Source organism: Oncorhynchus clarkii, chromosome 22, assembly GCF_045791955.1.
Source record: "Oncorhynchus clarkii lewisi isolate Uvic-CL-2024 chromosome 22, UVic_Ocla_1.0, whole genome shotgun sequence".
Classification (NCBI taxonomy): domain Eukaryota; kingdom Metazoa; phylum Chordata; class Actinopteri; order Salmoniformes; family Salmonidae; genus Oncorhynchus; species Oncorhynchus clarkii.
In genome coordinates, this window is record NC_092168.1 from 24322746 (window position 1) to 24346833 (window position 24088).

Below are 24088 nucleotides of genomic sequence, written 5' to 3' on the forward strand. Positions count from 1 at the left end.
CAATTTCATGGTATCCAATTGTTAGTACTATCTTGTCTCATCGCTACAACTCCCGTACGGGCTCGGGAGAGACAAAGGTTGAAAGTCATGCGTCCTCCGATACACAACCCAACCGAGCCACACTGCTTCTTAACACAGCGCGCATCAAACCCAGAAGCCAGCCGCACCAATGTGTCGGAGGAAACACTGTGCACCTGGCAACCTTGGTTAGCATTGCAGGAGTCGATGGTGCGCAATGAGACAAGGATATCCCTACCGGCCTAACCCGGACGAAGCTATGCCAACTGTGCATCGCCCCACGGACCTCCCGGTCGCGGCCGGTTACGACAGAGCCTGGGCACCAGAGTCTCTGGTGGCACAGCTGGCGCTGCAGTACAGCACCCTTAACCACTGCGCCACCCAGGAGGCCTACACACACACTCTTAAACACACACACTGCTTGGGTGTGTGTTTACACGTAACATGTTCAAACATACACACTCCATCTTATCCATCTCCACAAACCAACCAACAAGTATTTCTCTCTTTCCATCCATGGCATGTTCTTACCTCTGACAACTTCCTCAACCGACTCGGTGGTGGTCGTGGTGGTAGTTGTCATGGCGATGCTGGAGGTGCGTTCACCACTGTCCCGTTTGTCAGTCACATCATCTTCATCCTCATCACCGTCCTCGTCCCTATCGAAGGCATCCTCATCATCCTCAGTGGTGGCAGCCCCCTGATCCGCCTGGTGGAGCATGCTGTAGGGAGGGTGGGTGTTTGTGAGTGTGTAGTCTGGTAGTGAAGGTTATCTGTCAAAAGTGTTTAACCACTGGTTTATGAACTTGAGTAAGAATGTAAGATTATATATGTGTGCTTAATTGTCTGTGTGTTTGTGTCTGACTGTATGCACCTGTGCTTGTGCCTTTGTGTGTGTGTGTGTTTGTGCGCATACCCGTTATCGGTGTATCCAGTCTCGGCTCCGCCCCACCACACGTCAGACTCAGTCAGCTTGACGCTCTCTGACTCGCGATGCATGCCTGCCGGGCAACACACAAACTCCACCCCTCGGAAACGGTCGATGCCACATGGCAACAGCATGCCGTAGTCATGGAGATTCATGGTGCGGTCTCCACAGGACTGATAATAATAGTAATTTGAAAGAATCTCTTTTTGAGACACAGGTCTTTACACGCAATTACATATCTCTAGACGGTTTCCTGATCAGGTCACATGGTCAGGAAAAAACAATCATATGAAGCAAAAAATAACCTTCTTACAATTAACTCTGGTTGATTATTTCTGTGAAATAATTGACGGAGGGAGGAATGCAGGAATGGATGGATGGAGACAAAAAAATTGCTGAGTCACCACAGCACAGCACACACTCTCCCAGAATACTAGAGAGAAAGGAAAGAGAGGAGAAAAGAACACTAGATAGAAAGCGGAAGAGGAGTAGAGAATACGAGAGCGAGAGGAGGAGAGAATACTAGATAGATGGAGAGAGCAGAGGAGGAGAACACACTAGAGAGAGACAGAGATAAAGAAAGATATTAAAATGACAAGGCACGGAAAGAGTACAAAGAGAAGCTCCTCATGGACAATCCAGAGAGACTTTTTGCTGAATGCTACAAAAATGGAAACGTAAGCAACCTAATCTCAAACACAGACCATCCCTGGGCATGGCACACAGTGATAACAGCACACTACCCCTCTTTTAAGAGGGTATTGGTGGAGGGAGGAAAATCAGAATAGTGGAAAACAAGGACCCTGAGACTGAGACACCCTCTGTCAACCTGTACAACAATGGAACAGTGGTGGAGCAGGGCAACTTCATACATTTCCAAAAGGACTTCCACAGAATCAGTGAGAGCACGGCAGGAGAAGCCTCGCAACATGACAGCTGCACATATTCCCAGGCTGTGAGCAGAGCAACAGGTCCAACCCCCACTAATAACCCACCCAAGCCACATCCTGTGACCTAAGAGGTGCTCAACATCAGATGCTCAACATGCTCTGCTCACACCTACTGTAATGGTCCGGGCCTAAATCACACAAAAACACTAGACAATATGGAACACAAAGCTTTTAATATCTCATCCTGGAACATACAAGGTCTGAGGTCATCTGCCTTTGGCCTAAAGAGCAGGAATCCATACCTCAAAAAATTGGAAATACAGACATTGTCATCCTACAAGAAACATGGTACAGAGGAGATGGACCCACTGGTTTCCCTCTAGGTTACAGAGAGCTGGGAGTCCCATCCACCAAACTACCAGGTGTGAAACAGGGAAGAGACTCAGGGGATATGCTAATTTGGTATAGAGCAGACCTAACCCACTCTACTAAATGAGTCAAAAAGGGAACATTTTACATCTGGCTAGAAATTAATAAGGAAATTATCTCAACAGAGAAACATTTCCTCATGTGTGCTACCTATGCTAGAGGTCGACCGATTATGATTTTTCAACGCCGATACCGATACCGATTTATTGGAGGACCAAAAAAAGGCCGATTTTTTTTAAATGTATTTTTATTTAATTTTTTTAAATTTATTTTATTTATTTATTTTATTTATTTTTATTTTTTAATTAATTTGTAATAATGACAATTACCACAATACTGAATGAACACTTATTTTAACTTAATATAATACACCAATAAAATCAATTTAGCCTCAAATAAATAATGAAACATGTTCAATTTGGTTTAAATAATGCAAAAACAAAGTGTTGGAGAAGAAAGTAAAAGTGCAATATGTGCCATGTAAGAAAGCTAACGTTTAAGTTCCTTGCTCAGAACATGAGAACATATGAAAGCTGGTGGTTCCTTTTAACATGAGTCTTCAATATTCCCAGGTAAGACGTTTTAGGTTGAGGTTATTATAGTATTTATAAGACTATTTCTCTTTATACTATTTGTATTTCATATACCTTTGACTATTGGATGTCCTTATAGGCACTTTAGTATTGCCAGTGTAACAGTATAGCTTCCATCCCTCTCCTCGCAGCTACCTGGGCTCGAAGGAACACATCGACAACAGCCACCCTCGAAGCAGCGTTACCCATGCAGAGCAAGGGGAACAACTACTCCAAGTCTCAGAGCGAGTGACGATTGAAACGCTATTAGCGCGCATCCCGCTAACTAGCTAGCCATTTCACATCGGTTACACCAGCCTAATCTTGGGAGTTGATAGGCTTGAAGTCATAAACAGCGCAATGCTTGAAGCACAGGGAAGAGCTGCTGGCAAAACGCACAAAAGTGCTCTTTGAATGAATGCTTATGAGCCTGCTGGTGCCTACCACTGCTCAGTCAGACTGCTCTATCATAGACTTAATTATAACATAATAACACACAGAAATACGAGCCTTAGGTCATTAATATGGTCGAATCCGGAAACTATAATTTCAAAAACAAAAAATGTATTCTTTCAGTGAAATACGGAACTGTTCCGTATTTTATCTAACGGGTGGCATCCATAAATCTAAATATTCCTGTTACATTGTACAACCTTCAATGTTATGTCATAATTACGTAAAATTCTGGCAAATTAGTTCGCAATTAGCCAGGCGGCCCAAACTGTTGCATATACCCTGACTCTGCGTGCAATGAACGCAAGAGAAGTGACACAATTTCACCTGGTTAATATTGCCTGCTAAACTTTCTTTTAGCTAAATATGCAGGTTTTAAAAATATATAATTCTGTGTATTGATTTTAAGAATGGCATTGATGTTTATGGTTAGGTACACGTTGGAGCAACGACAGTCCTTTTTTGCGAAAGCGCACCGCATCGATTATATGCAACGCAGGACACGCTAGATAAACTAGTAATATCATCAACCATGTGTAGTTATAACTAGTGATTGCTTCTTATAAGATAAGTTTAATGCTAGCAAGCAACTTACCTTGGCTTCTTACTGCATTCGCATGACAGGCAGGCTCCTCGTGAGGCAGGTGGTTAGAGCGTTAACTGTAAGGTTGCAAGATTGATTCCCTGAGCTGACAAGGTAGAAATCTGTCGTTCTGCCCCTGAACAAGCCAGTTAACCCACCGTTTCTAGGCCGTCATTGAAAATAAGGTGTTCTTAACTGACTTGCCTAGTTAAATAAAGTTGTGGGGAAAAAACGGCAAAATAGGCGTCCAAAAATACCGATTTCCGATTGTTATGAAAACTTGAAATCGGCCCTTCCGATTAATCGGTCGACCGCTAGCCTATACCCCTCCCAGTGGAATCCCCAGACTTCAACGATGACATTTCTCCATCCTAGAGGGGGAGATCAACCATTTCCAGCCCCAGGGACATGTACTAGTCTGTGGCAAACTAAATGTCAGAACAGGACAAGAACCTGACACTCTTAGTACACAGGGGAGCAGACACCTACCTGCAGCTGACAGCATTCCCTCCCAAATATGCCCCCCTAGACACAACTATGACAAAACAACCAACAAAAACGGGTCACAACTCCTGCAGCTATGTCGAACACTGGGTCTATACATAGTCAATGGTAGGTTTCGAGGGGACTCTTACGGTAGGTACACCTACAGGTCATCCCTTGGCAGTGATACTGTAGATTACTTTATCACTGACCTCAACACAGTCTCTCAGAGCATTCACAGTCAGCCCAGATCACAGCAAAATCACAGTCTACTTGAACAGAGCAATATTCAACCATTTGGCATCAAAGCCAAAGAAACTGCAAAATATTAAGAAATGCTATAGAAGGAAGGAATGTAGTGTAGAAACCTACCAAAAAAGCAATTAGGCAACAACATATTAAATCCCCTTCAGACAACTTTCTGGAAAAAACGTGAAGGTGTAAACTTGGCAGTAGAAAACCTAAACAGTATATTTGTCTCCTCTCTCCTATGAAATCAAAACATGTAAATCAGACAACCTAAGAAAATGAACAACAATGACAAATGGTTTGTTGAAGAATGCAAAAACCTAAGAAAGAAATTGAGAAACCTATCAACCACAAACATGGAGACCCAGAAATGAACATGTTCTCATTTACAAATGCGACCTGGCCAAGATAAAGCAAAGCAGTTTGACACATACAACAACACAGAGTTACACATGGAGTAAAACAAACATACAGTCAATAATACAGTAGAAAAATAAGTCTATATACAATGTGAGCAAATGAGGTGAGAAGGGAGGTAAAGGTAAACAATAAAGGCCATGGCGGCGAAGTAAATACAATATAGCAAGTAAAACACTGGAATGGTAGATTTGCAATGGAAGAATGTGCAAAGTAGAGATAAAAATAATGGGGCGCAAAGGAGCTGAATAAATAAATACAGTAGGGGGAGAGGTAGTTGTTTGGGCTAAATTATAGATGGGCTATGTACAGGTGCAATAATCTGTGAGCTGCTCTGACAGCTGGTGCTTAAAGCTAGTGAGGGAGATGAGTGTTTCCAGTTTCAGAGATTTTTGTAGTTCGTTTCAGTTATTGGCAGCAGAGAACTGGAAGGAGAGGCGGCCAAAGGAAGAATTGGTTTTGGGGGTGACCAGAGAGATGTACCTGCTGGAGCGCGTGCTACAGGTGGGTGCTGCTATGATGACCAGCGAGCTGAGACAAGGGGGGACTTTACCTAGCAGGGTCTTGTAGTTGACCTGGAGCCAGTGGGTTTGGCGATGAGTATGAAGTGAGGGCCAGCCAACGAGAGCGTACAGGTCGCAGTGGTGGGTAGTATATGGGGCTTTGGTGACAAAACGGATGGCATTGTGATAGACTGCATCCAATGAATGAATAGGACTGAAATGATAAACTATACAGACCACAAATTCCAATTGACATTTTTTAATTGACAATATTTGGACCCAGGGACTGATCACCCCAATCCACAAAAGTAGAGACAAATCTCGATCATGTGAACTTCATGTGCCTTAATAACAAAATTGTAAGCCATCTGTAAATACAAATACAATTTGTTAAATTACAAGCCTAGTTGGTTTAGCCACAGAAAAGTCAGCAACCTTCCCACTAACCATGATTGGCTGGGATAATGAGTGGGCTGGACATGCCGAGAGAAGTTTGGTCTGCCATTTGGTCTGCCATACAGCACACTTCTGTCTATTTGAGCTGGTCAGTATGTCTAGGTAATCCTGTCTAACACCGTTTATTTTTTAAATGTATCGCGTAGTAAAACTGCATAAACTTAATATCAAGTTAAAGTATACTGTTAACTAGCTAACGTTAGCTGCCAGGCTCGCTAGCTAACGTTATGTGTATGCTCTCCACTTTCTGGAGGACCAAGTTTTGAAATCAGTGGAATTCCAGTATGATAGCTAAGGAGATGGAGAAAACACCTGTCTCTGGATTACATCTTCAAACTAAGGACAAACATGGAAGGAGACGTGTCCAACCATGATGTATACAGGTAAGATAGTCTAGCTAGCTACATTTTCAGATATGACATGTTTCTAATTTTGATAGAAAGTGGTTTCATTACAAGTTAATGTACTGTTTGCTAGCGTTAGCTGGCTGACCCACTAGCTAATGTTATGTGTATGATCTTAGTCTTCATATCTCAGACATATTTGCTTGACTAGTTATAGCCTAATGTTGGCTAGCTAACATTGAACCTGGTTGGTTAGCTACCTGCAGATTCATGCAGGGTAGTAATGTCATGAGCTGGGTTTATGGTTCATTGTTTACATTAATTGTTTTGTCTTAACAAAATACTTCTTAGTGTGCCAGCATTTACGTCAGTAACCTTTGGCAAAAAAGCGTAATTAAATTGTTGCCAGCAGCACAGTCACCAACGCTCTGGATAACATGAAAACAGCCTAACCAGCTCTACTAGGGTGAGATAATGGTCAGAGTGGGGTGTTCTCTCATTACGTGTCTGGAAGTAGCTAGCAAGCTGGCCAATGTTAGCTTGGGTGTTTGACTGCTGTTGTGGTCGAACCAGCTCTGCTAGGGTGAGTAATGTGCAGTGAGCTGTTATCGCTCACTTAGATGTCTGGAAGTGGCTAGCAAGTTAGCTTGGGTGCTTGCCTGCTGTTTGTACAGAATGCTTGGATCAATCCTTAAAGAAATGGGTGGGTCTAAAGCTTAAGAGGGTGTGAACAGTGCTGAATGGGTGTAGACAATGAAGGGCTCTCCAATAGTAGTACCAAAACATTCAAAGGCCATTTTCTCAAAAGTGAGTTTACAACTTGATCTACTTTCAAAGAAAAATTACTTTCCTATTGTTCCTCAACTGTAGTGTATGATATACAATTTTGTAGCTCTGAGTCTCTACTACATAAAACCGATTTCTGCCGGTCGGTCATATTCACCCTGTAAACTCTAACTGACAGTCAAACAGTCTTCTCATGCTTTGTTGATTTCAAAAAAGCTTGAGACTCAATTTGGCATGAGGGTCTGTTATACAAATTGATGGAAACGTGTTATGAAATCCATGTACACAAACAACAAGTGTGTGGTTAAAATGAGCAACAAAAAAAACACATTCCTTTCCACACAGACATGGGCTGAGACAGGGATGCAGCTTAAGCCCCACCCTCTTCAACATGCATATCAACGAATTGGCAAGGGCACTAGAACAGTCTGCAGTACCGGCCTCACCCTACTAGAATCTGAAGTCAAATGTCTACTGTTTGCTGATAATCTGGTGCTTCTATCCCCAACCAAGGAGGGCCTACAGCAGCACCTACACCTTCTGCACAGATTATGTCAGACCTGGGCCCAGACAGTAAATCTTAAGACAAAAATAATGGTGTTCCAAAAAAAAAGTCCAGTTGCCAGGACCACAAATACAAATTCCATCTAGACACCGTTGCCCTAGAGCACAAAAAAACCTATAAATACCTTGGCCTAAACATCAGCGCTACAGGTAACTTCCACAAAGCTGTGAACAATCAGAGAGAAGGCAAGAGGGGCCTTCTACGTCATCAAAAGGAACATCAAATTCAACATACCAATTATGATCTAGCTAAAAAATACTTGAATCAGTTATGATTGTGAGGTCTGGGGTCCACTCACCAACCAAAAATGTCAAAATAAAAAAAAATGGGACAAACACCAAATTGAGACTGCATTCAGAATTCTGCAAAAATATCCTCATGTACAACGCAAAACACCAAATAATACATGCAGAGCAGAATTAGGCCGATACCCACTAATTATCCAAATCCAGAAAAGAGCCGTTAAATTCTACAACCACCTTAAAGGAAGCGATTCCCAAACCTTCCATAACAAAGCCATCACCTACAGAGAGATGAAACTGGAGAAGAGTCCCCTAAGCAAGCTGGTCTTGGGGCTCTGTCAACAAACACAAACAGACCCCACAGAGGCCCAGGAAAGCAACACAATTAGACCCAACCAAATCATGAGAAATCAAAAAGATAATTACTTGACACATTGGAAAGAATTAACAAAAAAATCTGAGCAAACTAGAATGGTATTTGGCCCTAAACAGAGGGTACACAGTGGCAGAAAACCTGCCCCCTGTGACTGACCCAAAATGAAGGAAAGCGTTAACTATGTACAGACTCAGTGAGCACAGCCTTGCCATTGAGAAAGGCTGTTGTAGGCAGATCTGGCTCTCAAGAGAAGACAGGCTATGTGCACACTGCCCACAAAATTAGAAACTTAGCTGCACTTCCTAACCTCCTACCAAATGTATGACCCTATTAGAGACATATTTTCCCCAGATTACACAGACTTGTTGCCACAAGAAAAAGCCAACCAGTGAAGAACAAACACCATTGTAAATACAACACATATTGATGTTGATTTATTTTCGCTTTGTACTTGAACTATTTGCACATCGATACAACACTGTATATAGCCATAACATGACATTTCAAATGTCTCTATTCCTTTGGAACTTTTGTGAGTGTAATGTTTACTGTTCATTTTATGTTGTTTATTCCACTTTTGTTTATTATCTATTTCACTTGCTTTGGCAATGTAAACATGTTTTCCATGCCAATAAAGCTTTTTGAATTGAATTGAGAGAGAGAGAGAGAGAGAGAGCTAGATAGAGAACGAGAGAGATAGGAGGAGATAATACTAGATAGATATAGGAGAGAGAGGGGAGACTTGGGAAGAACATACCTGAACAGAACAGAATGGTGTGAAAATTAAGTGAAAAGCATGTGTCCTCACCTCTTTAGCCACGGTGTGCCAGTGCAGGTGCCTCTCACACATGTCCATTCTCTCCTGGTGCAGGAACTTGCACTTATCAGGAACCAGCAACGCATCACTCACAAACTCCCCAACTGCAAAACACACACAGATTAGAGTCTCTCACACACACTCAAGTACACACACATACACCGCTTACCCAGGCAGCGGTAGGGCACCACGATGTGTGTGTGACTGCGACACAGCTTGCGTCCCTTCTTGCACCAGTTCTGGATGCTGACTGGTTGATTGGCCTCCACCACGTTTGTGCTCTGGAGCTCAGGGTACACCTGCGGAAAGAGCAGGGTTCTATGAATGTCCAAGACTTCACACAGTTGTTTTGTATTGATGTAATATTCACAACATTTACCTCAGATCTCCCTTGTTTATCTTTCTCGCCCTAATTTCATATCTTCCACTCTCCTTATACCTTTCTTTATTTATCTTTTTTCTCACCCTTTCCTCTCTCTGCCACCTTTCCCTCCCCCCTCCCTCCCTCTCCTCCAACCTCCTGGCAGTACTGCAGGATGCCCTCCTTGGTTCCGATGCAGCTCTTGGTGCCGGAGGGGTCTGGCTCCCACTTGCCACTCTGGACGTTGACGTGCATGTTGAGCTTCCCACAGAACATGGCTACCTGGGGCTCCGCTAGCAGAGCCACTGAGTCATCAGATGGCACCTGGAGGGATGGAGGAGAGAGATGGTAGATGGTGGGAGGAAGATGGGAGGAGCGAGGGAAGTTAGAGGGGACAGAGGGAGTAAGGAGAGGGAGAGAAGGATGGTAGATGAAGGAATAGAGGGAGGACATAGGAATAACCGGGGAGGTTGGAGAGTAAAATTACTGTAATTACGGTTTAAAAACTTTAGTTGCAGTTGAAGTGCACTCAAAAGCTAAAGTGACTCAAAACACAAATGTATTCATTCCCACATTGCAGCTGAGATCAGGTCAATCTGGCTGTAGCTTTCATAATTTCCTCTTAGAACAGACACCACCGTGACAGAGGTCACACACTACTTGGGTTAATGTTACCCTCTCTCTCTCACACAGACACACACACACACACACACTCTCTCATATACACACACATACACACTGACAGGCAAACAGGCAACAGCACTGAGAAGTGTGTGTGTGTGTGTGTGTGTGTGTGTGTGTGTGTGTGTGTGTGTGTGTGTGTGTGTGTGTGTGTGTGTGTGTGTGTGTGTGTGTGTGTGTGTGTGTGTGTGTGTGTGTGTGTGTGTGTGTGTGTGTGTGTGTGTGTGTGTGTGTGTGTGTGTGTGTGTGTGTGTGACTGTGCTTGTATGAGCTCTTGTGTTGGTGTCCTGAGTGAATTGGGAGTGTTGTTCATATAGGAAAGGACGAGCTCAGAAGCATTAGGTGAGAAAGAGAGAGAGAAATAAAGAAATATAGAATGTGTGCAAGAGGGAACGTCAGACACAGACAGATAGCGCTAGAAAATGTGTGTGTGTGTGTGTCAGAGAGGGAGGTGGAAACAGAGAACTGTATAAAAATAGAGCCACTTTGTCTATCCCTTAGTGTTTAGTTTGTACCTTTTTACCTCCCCCTTCTAACTGAGCTAAACACAAAGCATTCTGGGATCGTTTTTCATTCCGTGATGCAATCGGAGGAAGTTTCATTGTAGCTGGCTGTCTAGCTCTCCTTTTCGTCTTGCGCACATCCGAATATACAGATGCTGCAAACTACCAAACAGGATCCTGCTGTCATTCTGCTGGTAAATTACCAAAGCAAAGATGGTGCTGTTTGCCTTTGAAAAAACTAGGCCTTAGTTATTTCAGCAGCCTGTAGTGTAGCAGATTATGATTAATATTAACCACATAAACTTGAGAAAATCTGCTACAGCTTTTCTCCCCACATTCATGGTTGCCATTTTGTATGCAATACATGTGTTATAGAAGCACACATTGTCCTTTTATGCAGCAGTTAACAAACAGTTCTCAGTAGATGCTGCTGTTGGTGTATTTAAAAAAAAAAATCCTTTATTTATGAGCTAACACCATGTGGAGTTCAGGGAGTGTGCTTTTCTCTCACTAGGTGCTCGTTGCATGATACCTGCAGGGAAGCTCTTTGACACTGCCGGTTAATTGCGTCTTTTCCTCTTTTTTTTAATGTCTTGTGTGTCCGTGAGTGTGTGCGTTTAATTTTAAGGGACCCTGATGGAACATGGCTGACACGAGGAACACAATCATAAATCATAGCTATCATCTTCCAATGAGCCTGAATGGAAGTTGATATTATGAGGTGGTGGTGGGATGCCAGAAACAACTGATGCGATGGGGAGAAGGTAGCATTTCCAAGATGTTGTCTCACTCTCAACAGCAATGCTGTTGGCATGGCAACAGAAATACACAGCATCAGCAGGGTTGCAGGTGGTAGAGGGTCCTAGAATCTTAATTCACTTCATTTCATCAAGAGTTAAGACACACTATCTACACTGAACAAAAATATAAACCTAACATGTAAAGTGTTGGTCCCATGTTTCATGTGCTGAAATAGAAGATCCCATAAATTTTCCATATACACAAAAACTGTATTTCTATCAGATTTTGTACTCAAATTTGTTTACATCCCTGTTAGCAAGCAAGCATTTCTACTTTGCCAAGATAATCCATCCACCTGAAAGGTGAGGCATATCAATAAGCTGATTAAACAGCATGATCATTACACAGGTGCACCTTGTGCCGAGGACAATAAAAGGCCTGTTTTGTCAAGTTGAGGGAGCATACAATTGGCATGCTGACGCAGGAATGTCCACCAGAGCTGTTGCCAGATAATTGAATATTCATTTCTCTACCATAAGCTGCCTCTAATGTTGTTTTAGACAATTTGGCGGTAAGTCCAACCGGCCTCACAACCACAGACCATGTGTATGGCCTCGTGTGGGTGAGCGGTTTGCTGATGTCAACGTTGTGAACAGAGTGCCCCATCATATGGTGGCCGGTGGGACTATGGTATGGGCAGGCATAAACTATGGACAACAAACACAATTGCAATTTGAATGCACAGAAATACAGTGACTAGTTCCTGAGGCCCATTGTGAGGCCCATTTTGTTTTTAAAGGTATCTGTGACTAACAGATGCATATCTGTATTCCCAGTCATGAGAAATCCATATATTAGAGCCTAACGTATTTATTTCAATTGACTGATTCCCTCATATGAACTGTAACATATGAAATTATTGCATGTTGCGTTTTATATTTTTGTTCAGTATAGATTTGTCAGGTATGAGTCAGCACATTGAACTAGGTTACGGTGCTGGTCAACGCTCTGTGTAGGAATTTAAGAATGAGGGGAGAGGAGAAAGCCATGTAACAGTAGTGTAGCTGGGACAAAGATAGTACTGCAACTGCACTTTTGGCCATGGTACGTAACAGACTAGCCTGCTTTTAGTCACTCGACATTTATACGTAGGCTATGTGACAGCCAGGTAGTAAAACAATCCAAAGAAAAGTCCTTGTTATTGAGGGGGTCAGTTGCAACAGGAGTAAGAGAAACCACATTCCACAATGTTAGGACCTTGGGAGTGTCTGTTATGCTTAGGAAAGAGGATGCTTGTGTTTATGTAGCTTGCCTTGTTCCAGCCCTGCCTAGATGTTATATGATACCTGCCACTGGCTGACTGGCACTCTGCACTCTGGTACCAACTAATATTTACTAGCTAGCTAGATGACAGTTGACTTCAGGTCCCATCGTCTCAGGGAAGGTGACATCCCCAGGAGAGGCTGCACTATAGCAGAGAGTAAGAACCACTTCTCTTTGACCTCCTCTTCTCTGCCGTAATCCCAGCAGCTGAGACATCCAGTGTGTTCCCCAGGAACAGCAATGAAGCATGTTACTATTCTGTGTCAGTGTTCAATATCATACTCCCTCCCAGCCTCCCACCGGCACTTTTCACCCTGAAGCCAACCCTACACCACCGCGAGAAGTTGACCTATCACTCTGGAGACAAGTTGACCCGAGGTGTGAGAGAACCCTTACGGAAAAAAACATGAATTTCACGTGAACACATTTGATCTCATGTGATTTAATTTGATAACATGTGAAGCAACATGTGACTAGAGGTCGACCGATTAATCGGAATGGCCGATTAATTAGGGCCGATTTCAAGATTTCATAACAATCGGAAATTGGTATTTGGTATTTAGGGACACCAATTTGGCCAATATTTTTTTTTTCATAACCTTATTTAACTAGGCAAGTCAGTTAAGAACACATTCTTATTTTCAATGATGGCCTAGGAACAGTGGGTTAACTGCCTTGTACAGGGGCAAAACGACAGATTTTTACCATGTCAGCTCGGGGATTCAATCTTGCAACTAGTCCAACGCTCTAACCACCTGCTTTACATTGCACTCCACGAGGATCCTGCCTGTTACGCAAATGATGTAAGAAGCCAAGGTAAGTTGCTAGCTAGCATTTAAACTTATCTTATAAAAAATAATCAATCATAATCACTAGTTAACTACACATGGTTGATGATATTACTAGTTTATCTAGCGTGTCCTGCGTTGCATATAATCGATGCGGTGCGCATTCGCGAAAAAGAACTGTCGTTGCTCCAACGTGTACCTAAACATAAACATCAATGCCTTTCTTAAAATCAATACACAAGTATATATTTTTAAACCTGCATATTTAGTTAATATTGCCTGTTAACATGAGTTTCTTTTAACTAGGGAAATGGTGTCACTTTTCTTGCAACAGAGTCAGGGTATATGCAGCAGTTTGGGCCACCTGGCTCGTTGCGAACTGTGTGAAGACTATTTCTCCTAACAAAGACAGCCAACAGCGCCAAACGGGATGATTTAACAAAAAAGCATAATCGTTGCACGAATGTACCTAACCATAAACATCAATGCCTTTCTTAAAATCAATACATAGAAGTATATATTTTTAAACCTGCATATTTAGCTTTAAAAAAATCCAGGTTAGCAGGCAATATTAAACTAGGTAAATTGTGTCACTTCTCTTGCGTTCATTGCACGCAGAGTCAGGGTATATGCAATAGTTTGGGCTGCCTGGCTCGTGCGAACTAATTTGCCATAATTTTACGTAATTATGACATAACATTGAAGGTTGTACAATGTAACAGGAATATTTAGACTTATGGATGTCACCCATTAGATAAAATACGGAACAGTTCCGTATTTCACTGAAAGAATAAACGTCTTGTTTTCGAGATGATAGTTTCCGGATACGACCATATTAATGACCTATGGCTCGTATTTGTGTGTTATTATGTTATAATTAAGTCTATGAATTTTTTTATTTGACCTCTTTTCTTTTTTTTCTCCCCAATTTTGTGGTATCCAATTGTTAGTAGTTACTATCTTGTCTCATTGCTACAACTCCCATACTGGCTCGGGAGAGACGAAGGTCGAAAGCCATGCGTCCTCCGAAACACAACCCAACCAAGCCGCACTGCTTCTTAACACAGCGCACATCCAACCCGGAAGCCAGCCGCACCAATGTGTCGGAGGAAACACTGTGCACCTGGCGACCTGGTTAGCGTGCACGGCGCCTGGCCTGCCACAGGAGTCGCTAGTGCGCGATGAGACAATGATATCCCTACCGGCCAAACCCTCCCTAACCCGGACGACGCAAGGCCAATTGTGCGTCGCCCCACGGACCTCCGCACAGAAAATATTGAGTGTTAAATCAACACTGACAGTGTTAAATGTAACACTGTGTTTAGTGCTACGCTGTTACACTATGTCAGTGTTAGAGAATGAAAACTTTCAGTGTTATGCAATAAAACATTATTTTAACACTAGGAAGTGTATATAGTTTTCACCAATGGTGTTACGGCATAAAACCTCATAGTATTTTTAATCATTACACCAAGAGGTCTTACTCTCTTGTTATTCCGTGTTGGGTTAAGGACATTACAATAATGTAAAAAATTCTTTATTGTCATATGCTCTTATATAAGCATTTATGAAGACTTCGGCACTGACAATAGACCTACTCAAACTTTTAATTTAAAATAACCATAGACTACTTACACGGTACAACACTTCCATTCACAGGTGGCCCAAAATAACTAATTGAAAGCCACATCCCAACTAAGCAATGCCTCCAATATAATTTGCCAGTGTCCTTTCCTTTTTCAAGTTAATTGTAGAGTTACCACCCATGAAAGGCAAGGCACTCTGGAAAATATGCAAAGAAGGCTTTACACTAAGCAGTGTGTTCATTTAAGACTGAAAAGTATGGACCTGTATTGACACTGGACCAGTGTTAAATGTTTTACTCTCTGCAGATTAAAACAAATACTCTCACACTAAAGACTGGATATTAACACCAACACTGGTGTTCTTTTACACCAGAGTTAATTGAACTGCTGAATCAACACTAAATTGTTCACAAAAAAATATGAACACTAGTTAACACCACCTGATATATATATATATATACACTAAGAACTAGAGATTGCCTCAAAGATGACCAACCTTTGTTTTCAATATAATCTACTCACGTTTGCATTTGCCGTTACGTGGATGCTGCCATCTTTCTTACTGGGAATACTCTGCCTGCGCACTAGCACTCAGTGCGAACTGGACAGACAGCAGTTTCGCGCAAATATGCTTTGGAAACTCGGTCAGAGCAAGTGGACAGCTAAACAAGCCAACCAGCACTTCCCTGGCTAGCTGTGGTCATGACCGCAGAGCACGAATGTAAAATGTTAATATCTTTAGTGATAAAAAAGTGATAAATATATATATATTCATTTTTTTATAACTCACAGCCAAAGATTAACATTTTACGTTCGTGCCTTCACGACAATAATAACAGATGTTTTGTGCTCAAAGGTGATGACTAAAGTGTCTTACTAGGGGTTTTAGAATTTGACTTCTCTATGGGGCCATTAATGGGAATTGTCTTTGTCTGCCGTCATTGAGTTAAACTGCAGTACCAAAGCAATACTGTCGGTGCAGTCAAAAGCATGCTTCCAGACCGGAACCCTTGCCCCTTGGGTAACACTGCTCAATTTGCTGTGCAAGTATCTTAACACTGCAGCACTGACACCATCTTGCTTGTGTCGAGCTTCATCCTTTTCTGTTCTCCTCACCACATAACCAACCCACCAGCCTCTGCTGGCCACTATGTGACAAATGCAACATTGTATCATGTTAACGTAAAGTCAATAAAGGCATCCACAGGCTTCCCAATCCGAAACAGTTTGTGCCAGTGTTGTCAATACAGCAACTTTGAAGCTAGATTAAGCAAGATTTCAGACACCTCCAGCGATTTTAGGATTGTGACAAATTAAGCTACTTTTTAAGGCTGCCGCCAACTTTTGAATGATTTAGCGACTTTCCTGTTTGTGTCCGCTCGGCTGAGCCTTGTTGTGCTGCTCTGCAGTCTGTACCCTCTCTGCGGTTCTGCCTGCTGCTGCATGTGTCACTTGTGGCCCTTCCCCTGCCTTTCTCTGGTCCTCTCCACGCTGCTACAGCGAGTTGAGGGAATTTATTAAAATCGGTTCCTTGTTGTTAAATGACACCAAAGCTGTCCAAGGCATAACTAATATTTAAATTCTTATTTTATTTTATTGGTTCCTTTTTACTCTTTCAAACATTCTATTTAGTATTGCTTTGGAAAATGTGTCATTCATTGCATGAGACACTGAGGGACAACATGAGCATTAAAAAATATACAGAACCAGTCAAACGTTTGGACAGACCTACTCATTCCAAGGTTTTTACTCAAACGCATTAAGGAAATAAATTCCACAAATTAATTTAACAAGGCACACCTGTTAATTGAAATGCATTCCAGGTGACTACCTCATGAAGCTGTTTGAGAGAATGCCAAGAGTGTGCAAAGCTGTCATCAAGACTTCAATAGCAGAAAGTCTGAGTTGAACTAAATGCTAGCCAGCTAGTTAGCATAAGATCATGTCTGCTAGCTTAGCTAGCTAACCTTCAGTTTGCAGGGTTAGGGTCAGAATAGGGGGTTAGGGTTAGATTAGGGGTCAGTTCCCCACCGTTCCTAAGATATACACACATACATACACACACTACCGTTCAAAAGTTTGGGGTCACTTAGAAATGTCCTTGTTTTTGAAAGAAAAGCACATTTTGTTTATCCATAAAAATAATATCAAATTGATCAGAAATACAGTGTAGACATTGTTAATGTTGTAAATTACTATTCAAGCTGGAAACAGCATATGTTTTATGGAATATCTACATAGGCGTACAGAAGCCCATTATCAGCAACCATCACTCCTGTGTTCCAATGGCACGTTGTGTTAGCTAATCCAAGTTTATTATTTTAAAAAGGTTATTTGTAGAAAACCCTTTTGCAATTATGTTGGCACATCTGAAAACTGTTGTTCTCATTAAAGAAGCAATAAAACTGGCCTTCTTTAGACTAGTTGAGTATCTGGAGCATCAGCATTTATGGGTTCGATTACAGGCTCAAAATGGTGAGAAACAAAGACCTTTCTTCTGAAACTCGTCAGTCTATTCTTGTTCTGAGAAATTAAGGCTATTCCATGCGAGAAATTGCCAAGAAACTGAAGATCTCGTACAACGCTGTGTACTACTCCCTTCACAGAAAAACTCAAACTGGCTCTAACCAGAATAGAAAGAGGAGTGGGAGGCCCCGGTGCACAAGTGAGCAAGAGGACAAATACATTAGTGTCTAGTTTGAGAAACAGAGTCCTCAAGGCCTCAAAAGTCCTCAACTGGCAGCTTCATTAAATAGTATCCGCAAAAACACCAGTCTCAACGTCAACAGTGAAGAGGTGACTCCAGGATGCTGGCCTTCTAGGCAGAGTTCCTCTGTCCAGTGTCTGTGTTCTTTTGCCCATCATCTTTTCTTTTTATTGGCCAGTCTGAGATATGGCTTTTTCTTTGCAGCTCTGCCTAGAAGGCCAGCATGGTAATGCAAAACACATTCAATAAAGAAAGGGGGTTGGCAGGCATAGGCTAGTTTTACGGTTTTATTAAGCAACACCCAGAATTATCCATCCATATCCCACAAGCAATCAGTCTGGCTCAAGCTGTTGGCTTCACCCCAATTATGACCTCTAACCTTGCCACAACATCAAATGCCGCCACATCCTCCACCCCCAGCACCCACATGTCTCCAGTGACCTTGCTCCAAATGTTGGTAAGAAAAAACATCAGCACTAATTTAAGGAAATATATAGTAGCATATAGAGTGATTAGAAATAATTGTTTTTTGAACCAATACTCATGAGTTCTTGTTGTTAATTTGTTTTTGTTTTTATTAAAAGTACCAGTTGTACAACAAACAGCAGCAGAGGTCATATTGGAATATCCATGCCAAGGATACAGGAGGCAAGGCCTGGGAAAATAAAGGCTGAGTCGGCTACAGTCCTGACAGCCTCACTTCACAAGTTTCCAGGAGGACAAGGCAATAAAAACTAAGAGAGAAGGAAGAAAGCAAAGGGAGAAAGAAACCAGTGACACTGAAGAAAGCTGTGGCGCCACTGAAAAAGGTTGTTCCAGGTTCCAAAACCACAACAAACACTCTAAAAGAAGGGGATGCCGAAGGCTTGCTTTGTAACAAGCTCTTCTCTGTTACCGGTGGGGTCTGGATACGGCGTGAACAGTATCAGAGGTGGGCTCATGAGCTATGCTCAAATTTAACTGGAGTGGTATTCATTTGAAACCTCTGTGTCAATAAACATTTTAGAGAAAATGCCATTGTGTTAAATGATTGTCATTTCTTGAAGTCCAATGATGCTTTTTTTTTTTTTATCATTACAAACTATTGAAAACCGTTTGCTCTTGAACTTTATTTTAAAGGTTGCTGGGATTTAAAATATTGCTTTATTCAAATGATAATGAGTTTAGTTTAACTGTACATAATGGAGTGTAAGGAAAAGGTCAAAGAAGACAGATAATGATGTGCAGGTGAGGTAAAAAAAAAAGGGGACACTTCTGTGAAACCCTATGGTTTTTTGTGTGTTCAATTAGACAATGATCTGAAGGGGGGGTAAACCTAATTATCTGTTTTGTTTATCAGGTCTAAACGAAAATCTGCTCAATATTCTACAGAATGCTCACACACCCTTGTAAAATACCAGATCAGCATGCACGTAGGCTACACCAGTGAAACAAAAGCAATCGCACAATAAAGGCCCTATCATCTTCGTTTAGATATTTGGAAGGCTAAAATAGTGGTGTGTCAGAATAAAAACTGAACAAACATGCTTGTGTAATTCTGAGCCCCTTTAATCTACAGTGCCAAACTGTCAATCCAGTGTCGTTGACAACTATAAGGGTAGGCCTAAAAAAGTAATAGGCTTAGTCAGGTCTTTTGCTTTACGCATTATGATATTCTACTCCACAATTAGGCTGATAGAGATAAAAAAAAAAAAAACAAGCTTCTTCTCGCCACTACGAAATTGGAAATGGAATGTAGCCTAATCGCAATAACATCTATGGCGTTGGCACGTATGGTGTCTTAAAAACATTGTAGGCTATCAACGTAATTTCTAACACTTGTGTATTTATCCAAACAAATGCAATCTTGATTCACCCTTGTTCTGAATTCCGTTATTTTCACTCCTGATTTTAGCCTCACCCGTATCCTCCGCTGCTACAGTGAGGGGAAATACCTTATGAAAGCTCGTGCATCATCCAGAAGGCACCAGTTTTCTCCCTTTTACTTACCTCCGATGTCAGCGTCAAGGTCGCCACCCATAACAACAGAAATACTGTTCGCTCGAACATGCCGTTGACCCTAAATCAGTTCCGTCCAATATCTTGAAAATATTCAGATCAATCCGTTAGTATGAGCCTCTATCCCGTTCCCGTGCACTCCCGCTTGGCGACGGTGCCTGTTACGAGCATAGGATGATGGAGAGCGACAACGAGGCTGGCCAGCTGCTCCAAAGCTTGTCACCTGACCGGGCCGCGAGAAAGCACTATGGGAAGAAACTAGTGTGGGGGAAGAGGTGGGTGGGTGGCAGCTCCTATTGGGAAGTACTGTAGGGTAGGTAATACGTGAGGATAAAAAAAAAAAAAAATATTTCACCTTTATTTAACCAGGTAGGCAAGTTGAGAACAAGTTCTCATTTACAATTGCGACCTGGCCAAGATAAAGCAAAGCAGTTCGACACATACAACGACACAGAGTTACACATGGAGTAAAACAAACATACAGTCAATAATACAGTATAAACAAGTCTATATACGATGTGAGCAAATGAGGTGAGATAAGGGAGGTAAAGGCAAAAAAAGGCCATGGTGGCAAAGTAAATACAATATAGCAAGTAAAACACTGGAACGGTAGATTTGCAGTGGAAGAATGTGCAAAGTAGAAATAAAAATAATGGGGTGCAAAGGAGCAAAATAAATACAGTAGGGAAAGAGGTAGTTGTTTGGGCTAAATTATAGGTGGGCTATGTACAGGTACAGTAATCTGTGAGCTTTGATTGAGATGTGTAATTAAGCAATAAGGCTCAAGGTGGTGTGGTATATGGCCAATATGCAGGCTAGTCAAATTCTTCCACAAGATCTCAACATACCATTTCTGTATAGACCTCGCTTTTGTGCACTGGGGATTTGTCATGCTGAAACGGGAAACTGTTGCCACGATGTTGGAAGCACAGAATCGCCTAGAATGTTGTAGCATTAAGATTTCCCTTCACTGGAACTAAGGCGCCTAGCCCGAACCATGAAATACAGCCCCAGACTGTTATTCTTCCTCCATCAAACTTTACAGTTGGTACTATACATTGAGGCAGGTAGCGTTTCTCCTTCTCTTATTAGCACTCAGCGGTCCCTTTCTGTGAGCTTGTGTGGCCTACCACTTCGCGGCTAAGCCGTTGTTGCTCCGAGAGGTTTCCACTTCACAATAACAGCATTTACAGTTGACCGGGGCAGCTCTAGCAGGGCAGGATACAGTATACAGTATATACATATGAGATGAGTAATGCGAGATACTGTATGTAACATTCTTAAAGTGCCGTTATTAAAGTGACTAGTGTTCCATTTATTAAAGTGGCCAATGATATCAAGTATGTAAGTAGGCAGCAGCCTCTCTGTGCTAGTAATGGCTGTTTAACAATCTGATGGCCTTGAGATAGAAGCTGTTTTTCAATCTCTCGGTCCCAGCTTGATGCACCTGTACTGACCTCGCCTTATGGATGGAAGCAGGGTGAACAGGCAGTGGCTCGGTGGTTATTGTCCTTGATGATCTTTTTTGCCTTCCTGTGACATCGGGTGTTGTAGGTGTCCTGGAGGGTAGATAGTTTGCTCCCGGTGATGTGTCGTGCAGACCGCACAACGTGGTGCTCACTTTGCTGTTTCCTGAAGTCCACAATCATCTCTTTTGTTTTGGAGACAAAAGTCATGTCTGCTCCTGCTCTTCCCCCCTGGCGCTCGACGGCGCCAGGCTGCCCTGCATCACGCACTCCTGCCATCATCAATTACGCACACCTGCCTTCCCTCGTCATGCACATCAGCGATATTGGATTCACATGGACTCCCTCATCTCCTGTTTACTACCTCCCCTATATTTGTCAGTTCCCCTGCTCTGTTCCCTGCTGATGCATTAATTGTTTTTATCTTAGTTACCCTTGTGCTGACGGTGTTCCTGTCTCGTTCCATGTCCGTTATTTATTCAATGTCCCCGTACCTGCTTTGTCTCTCCAGCGTCAATTATTGTGACAGAATGCATCAGCCAACATATGAAGCATCGGGGAGTACTGGCGTTCCGGTTGGTGGTGACGTTGGCTCTGGGTCGCCGTCGATGGAACTGGGGGTGCGTAGCCAGCTCATCGGGCTTCCACGCTCTAGCTAGCTCGAGAGGTTTCCTTGCCCCGGTTGGCTCGGAAGGCGCCCATACCACGTCGGGCCTCAGCCGGATCATCAGGTCTTGTTTGCCCAGCTGGCCCAGGAATTTTTTTGTTTTTGTTTTGTTGGTGACGTCGGGGTGGAGTCCGCCGCCGATGGAACCAGGGGTGCCTAAGCCAGCCCGTCTGGCTTTCACACCCTGGCTGGCTTGAGAGGTTTCCGTGCCTCGGTTGGCTCGGCAGGTTTCCATCCCACGTCACGCTCAAAATGGTTGCAACCCCTATTACTAGCCTGTTCCACCTCTCTTTTGTATCGTCTGAGATACCCAAATATTGTAAAGCTGCCGCGGTTATCCCCCTCTTCAAAGGGGAGTCACTCTAGACCAAAACTGCTATAGACCTATATCCATCCTGTCCTGCCTTTCTAAAATCTTCAAAAGCCAAGTTAACAAACAAATCACCGACCATTTCGAATCCCACCGTACCTTCTCCACTATGCAATCTGGTTTCCGAGCTGGTCATGGGTGCACCTCAGCCACTCTCAAGGTCCTAAATGATATCATAACGATAAAAGACAATACTGTGCAGCCGTCTTCATCGACCTGGCCAAGACTTTCGACTCTGTCAATCACCACATTCTTATCGGTAGACTCAATAGCCTTGGTTTCTCAAATGACTGCCTCGCCTGGTTAGAGTAGATAGAGTTCAGTGTGTCAAATCAGAAGGCCTGTTGTCCGGACCTCTGGCAGTCTCTATGGGGTTGCCACAGGGTTCAATTCTCGGGTCGACTCTTTTGTCTGTATATATCAATGTTGTGGCTCTTGATTTGTATCTCTTTTAGTCCCCATTTGGACTAATCTTGCAAGAGTCCTTAAACATTAAAATACAATTTATAATACAAACACACTTTCACATATAACACACTATTACAAACATACATAATACTAGCATAATGACCCAATAAATACAGCAGCTCTTACTGCTGGTGATTCTCTCATTCACCTCTATGCAGACGACACCATTCTGTATACATCTGACATTTCTTTGGACACTGTGTTAACAAACCTCCAAACGAGCTTCAATGGCATACAACACTCCTTCCGTGGCCTCCAACTGCTTTTAAATGCTAGTAAAACTAAATGCATGCTCTTCAACCCACCCGCCCGACTAGCATCACTACTCTGGACGGTTCTGACTTAGAATATGTGGACAACTACAAATACCTAGGTTTCTGGCTATACTGTAAACTCTCCTTCCAGACTCACATTAAGCATCTCCAATCCAAAAGTAAATATAGAATCAGCTTCCTATTTTGCATCAAAGCCTCCTTCACTCATGCTGCTGAACATACCCTCGTAAAACTGACCATCCTACCGTTCCTTGACTTCAGCGATGTAATTTACAAAATAGCCTCCAACACTCTACTCAGAAAATTGGATGTAGTCTATCACAGTGCCATCCGCTTTGTCACCAAAGCCCCATATACTACCCACCACTGCGACCTGTATGCTCTCCTTGGCTGGCCCTCGCTACATATTCATCACCAAACCCACTGGCTCCAGGTCATTTATAAGTCTTTGCTATGTAAAGCCCCACCTTATCGCAGCTCACTGGTCACCGTAGCAACACCCACCCGTAGCTCGCGCTCCAGCAGGTTTATTTCACTGGTCATTCCCAACGCCAACACCTTATTTGGCCGCCTTTCCTTCCAGTTCTCTGGTGCCAATGACTGGAACGAATTGCAAAAATCACTGAAGCTGGAGACTTATACCTCCCTCTCTAACTTTAAGCATCAGCTGTCAGAGCAGCTTACCAATCACTGTACCTGTACACAGCCCATCTGTAAATAGTAGACCCAACTACCTCATCCCCATATTGTTATTCATTTTTTTTGCCCTTTTGCACCCCAGTATCTATACTGGCACATCATCATCTGCACATCTATCACTCCAATGTTAATGCTAAATTGTAATTATTTTGTCTCTATTTATTGCCTTACCTCCCTGATCTTACTACATTTGCAAACACTGTACATTAGATTTTTTATATTGTGTTATTGACTCTATGTTTGTGGCTACCCGGACTATTTGCATTGTGTGTGTCCCCCAACCCCTATTTTACGCTGCTGCTACTCTCTGTTTATCATATATGCATAGTCACTTTAACTATACA

General features: G+C 42.6%; 1 protein-coding gene across 2 annotated transcripts in view; it reads right to left on the minus strand.

The window, feature by feature from the left end:
• Positions 1 to 20027, minus strand: part of LOC139380668 (amyloid-beta A4 protein-like) — a 29620-nt gene extending 9593 nt beyond the window's left edge. For both annotated transcript variants that reach the window (XM_071123583.1, XM_071123582.1), the window contains exons 1-6: positions 19791 to 20027; positions 9629 to 9796; positions 9281 to 9410; positions 9103 to 9215; positions 935 to 1119; positions 550 to 740 (exon numbers count right to left, since the gene is read on the minus strand). In XM_071123583.1, coding sequence (XP_070979684.1) covers positions 550 to 740; positions 935 to 1119; positions 9103 to 9215; positions 9281 to 9410; positions 9629 to 9796; positions 19791 to 19850 — 847 coding nt within the window. In that variant the 5' untranslated portion in view covers positions 19851 to 20027. The remainder of the gene's footprint in view (positions 1 to 549; positions 741 to 934; positions 1120 to 9102; positions 9216 to 9280; positions 9411 to 9628; positions 9797 to 19790) is intronic.
• Positions 20028 to 24088: the final 4061 nt, after the last annotated feature.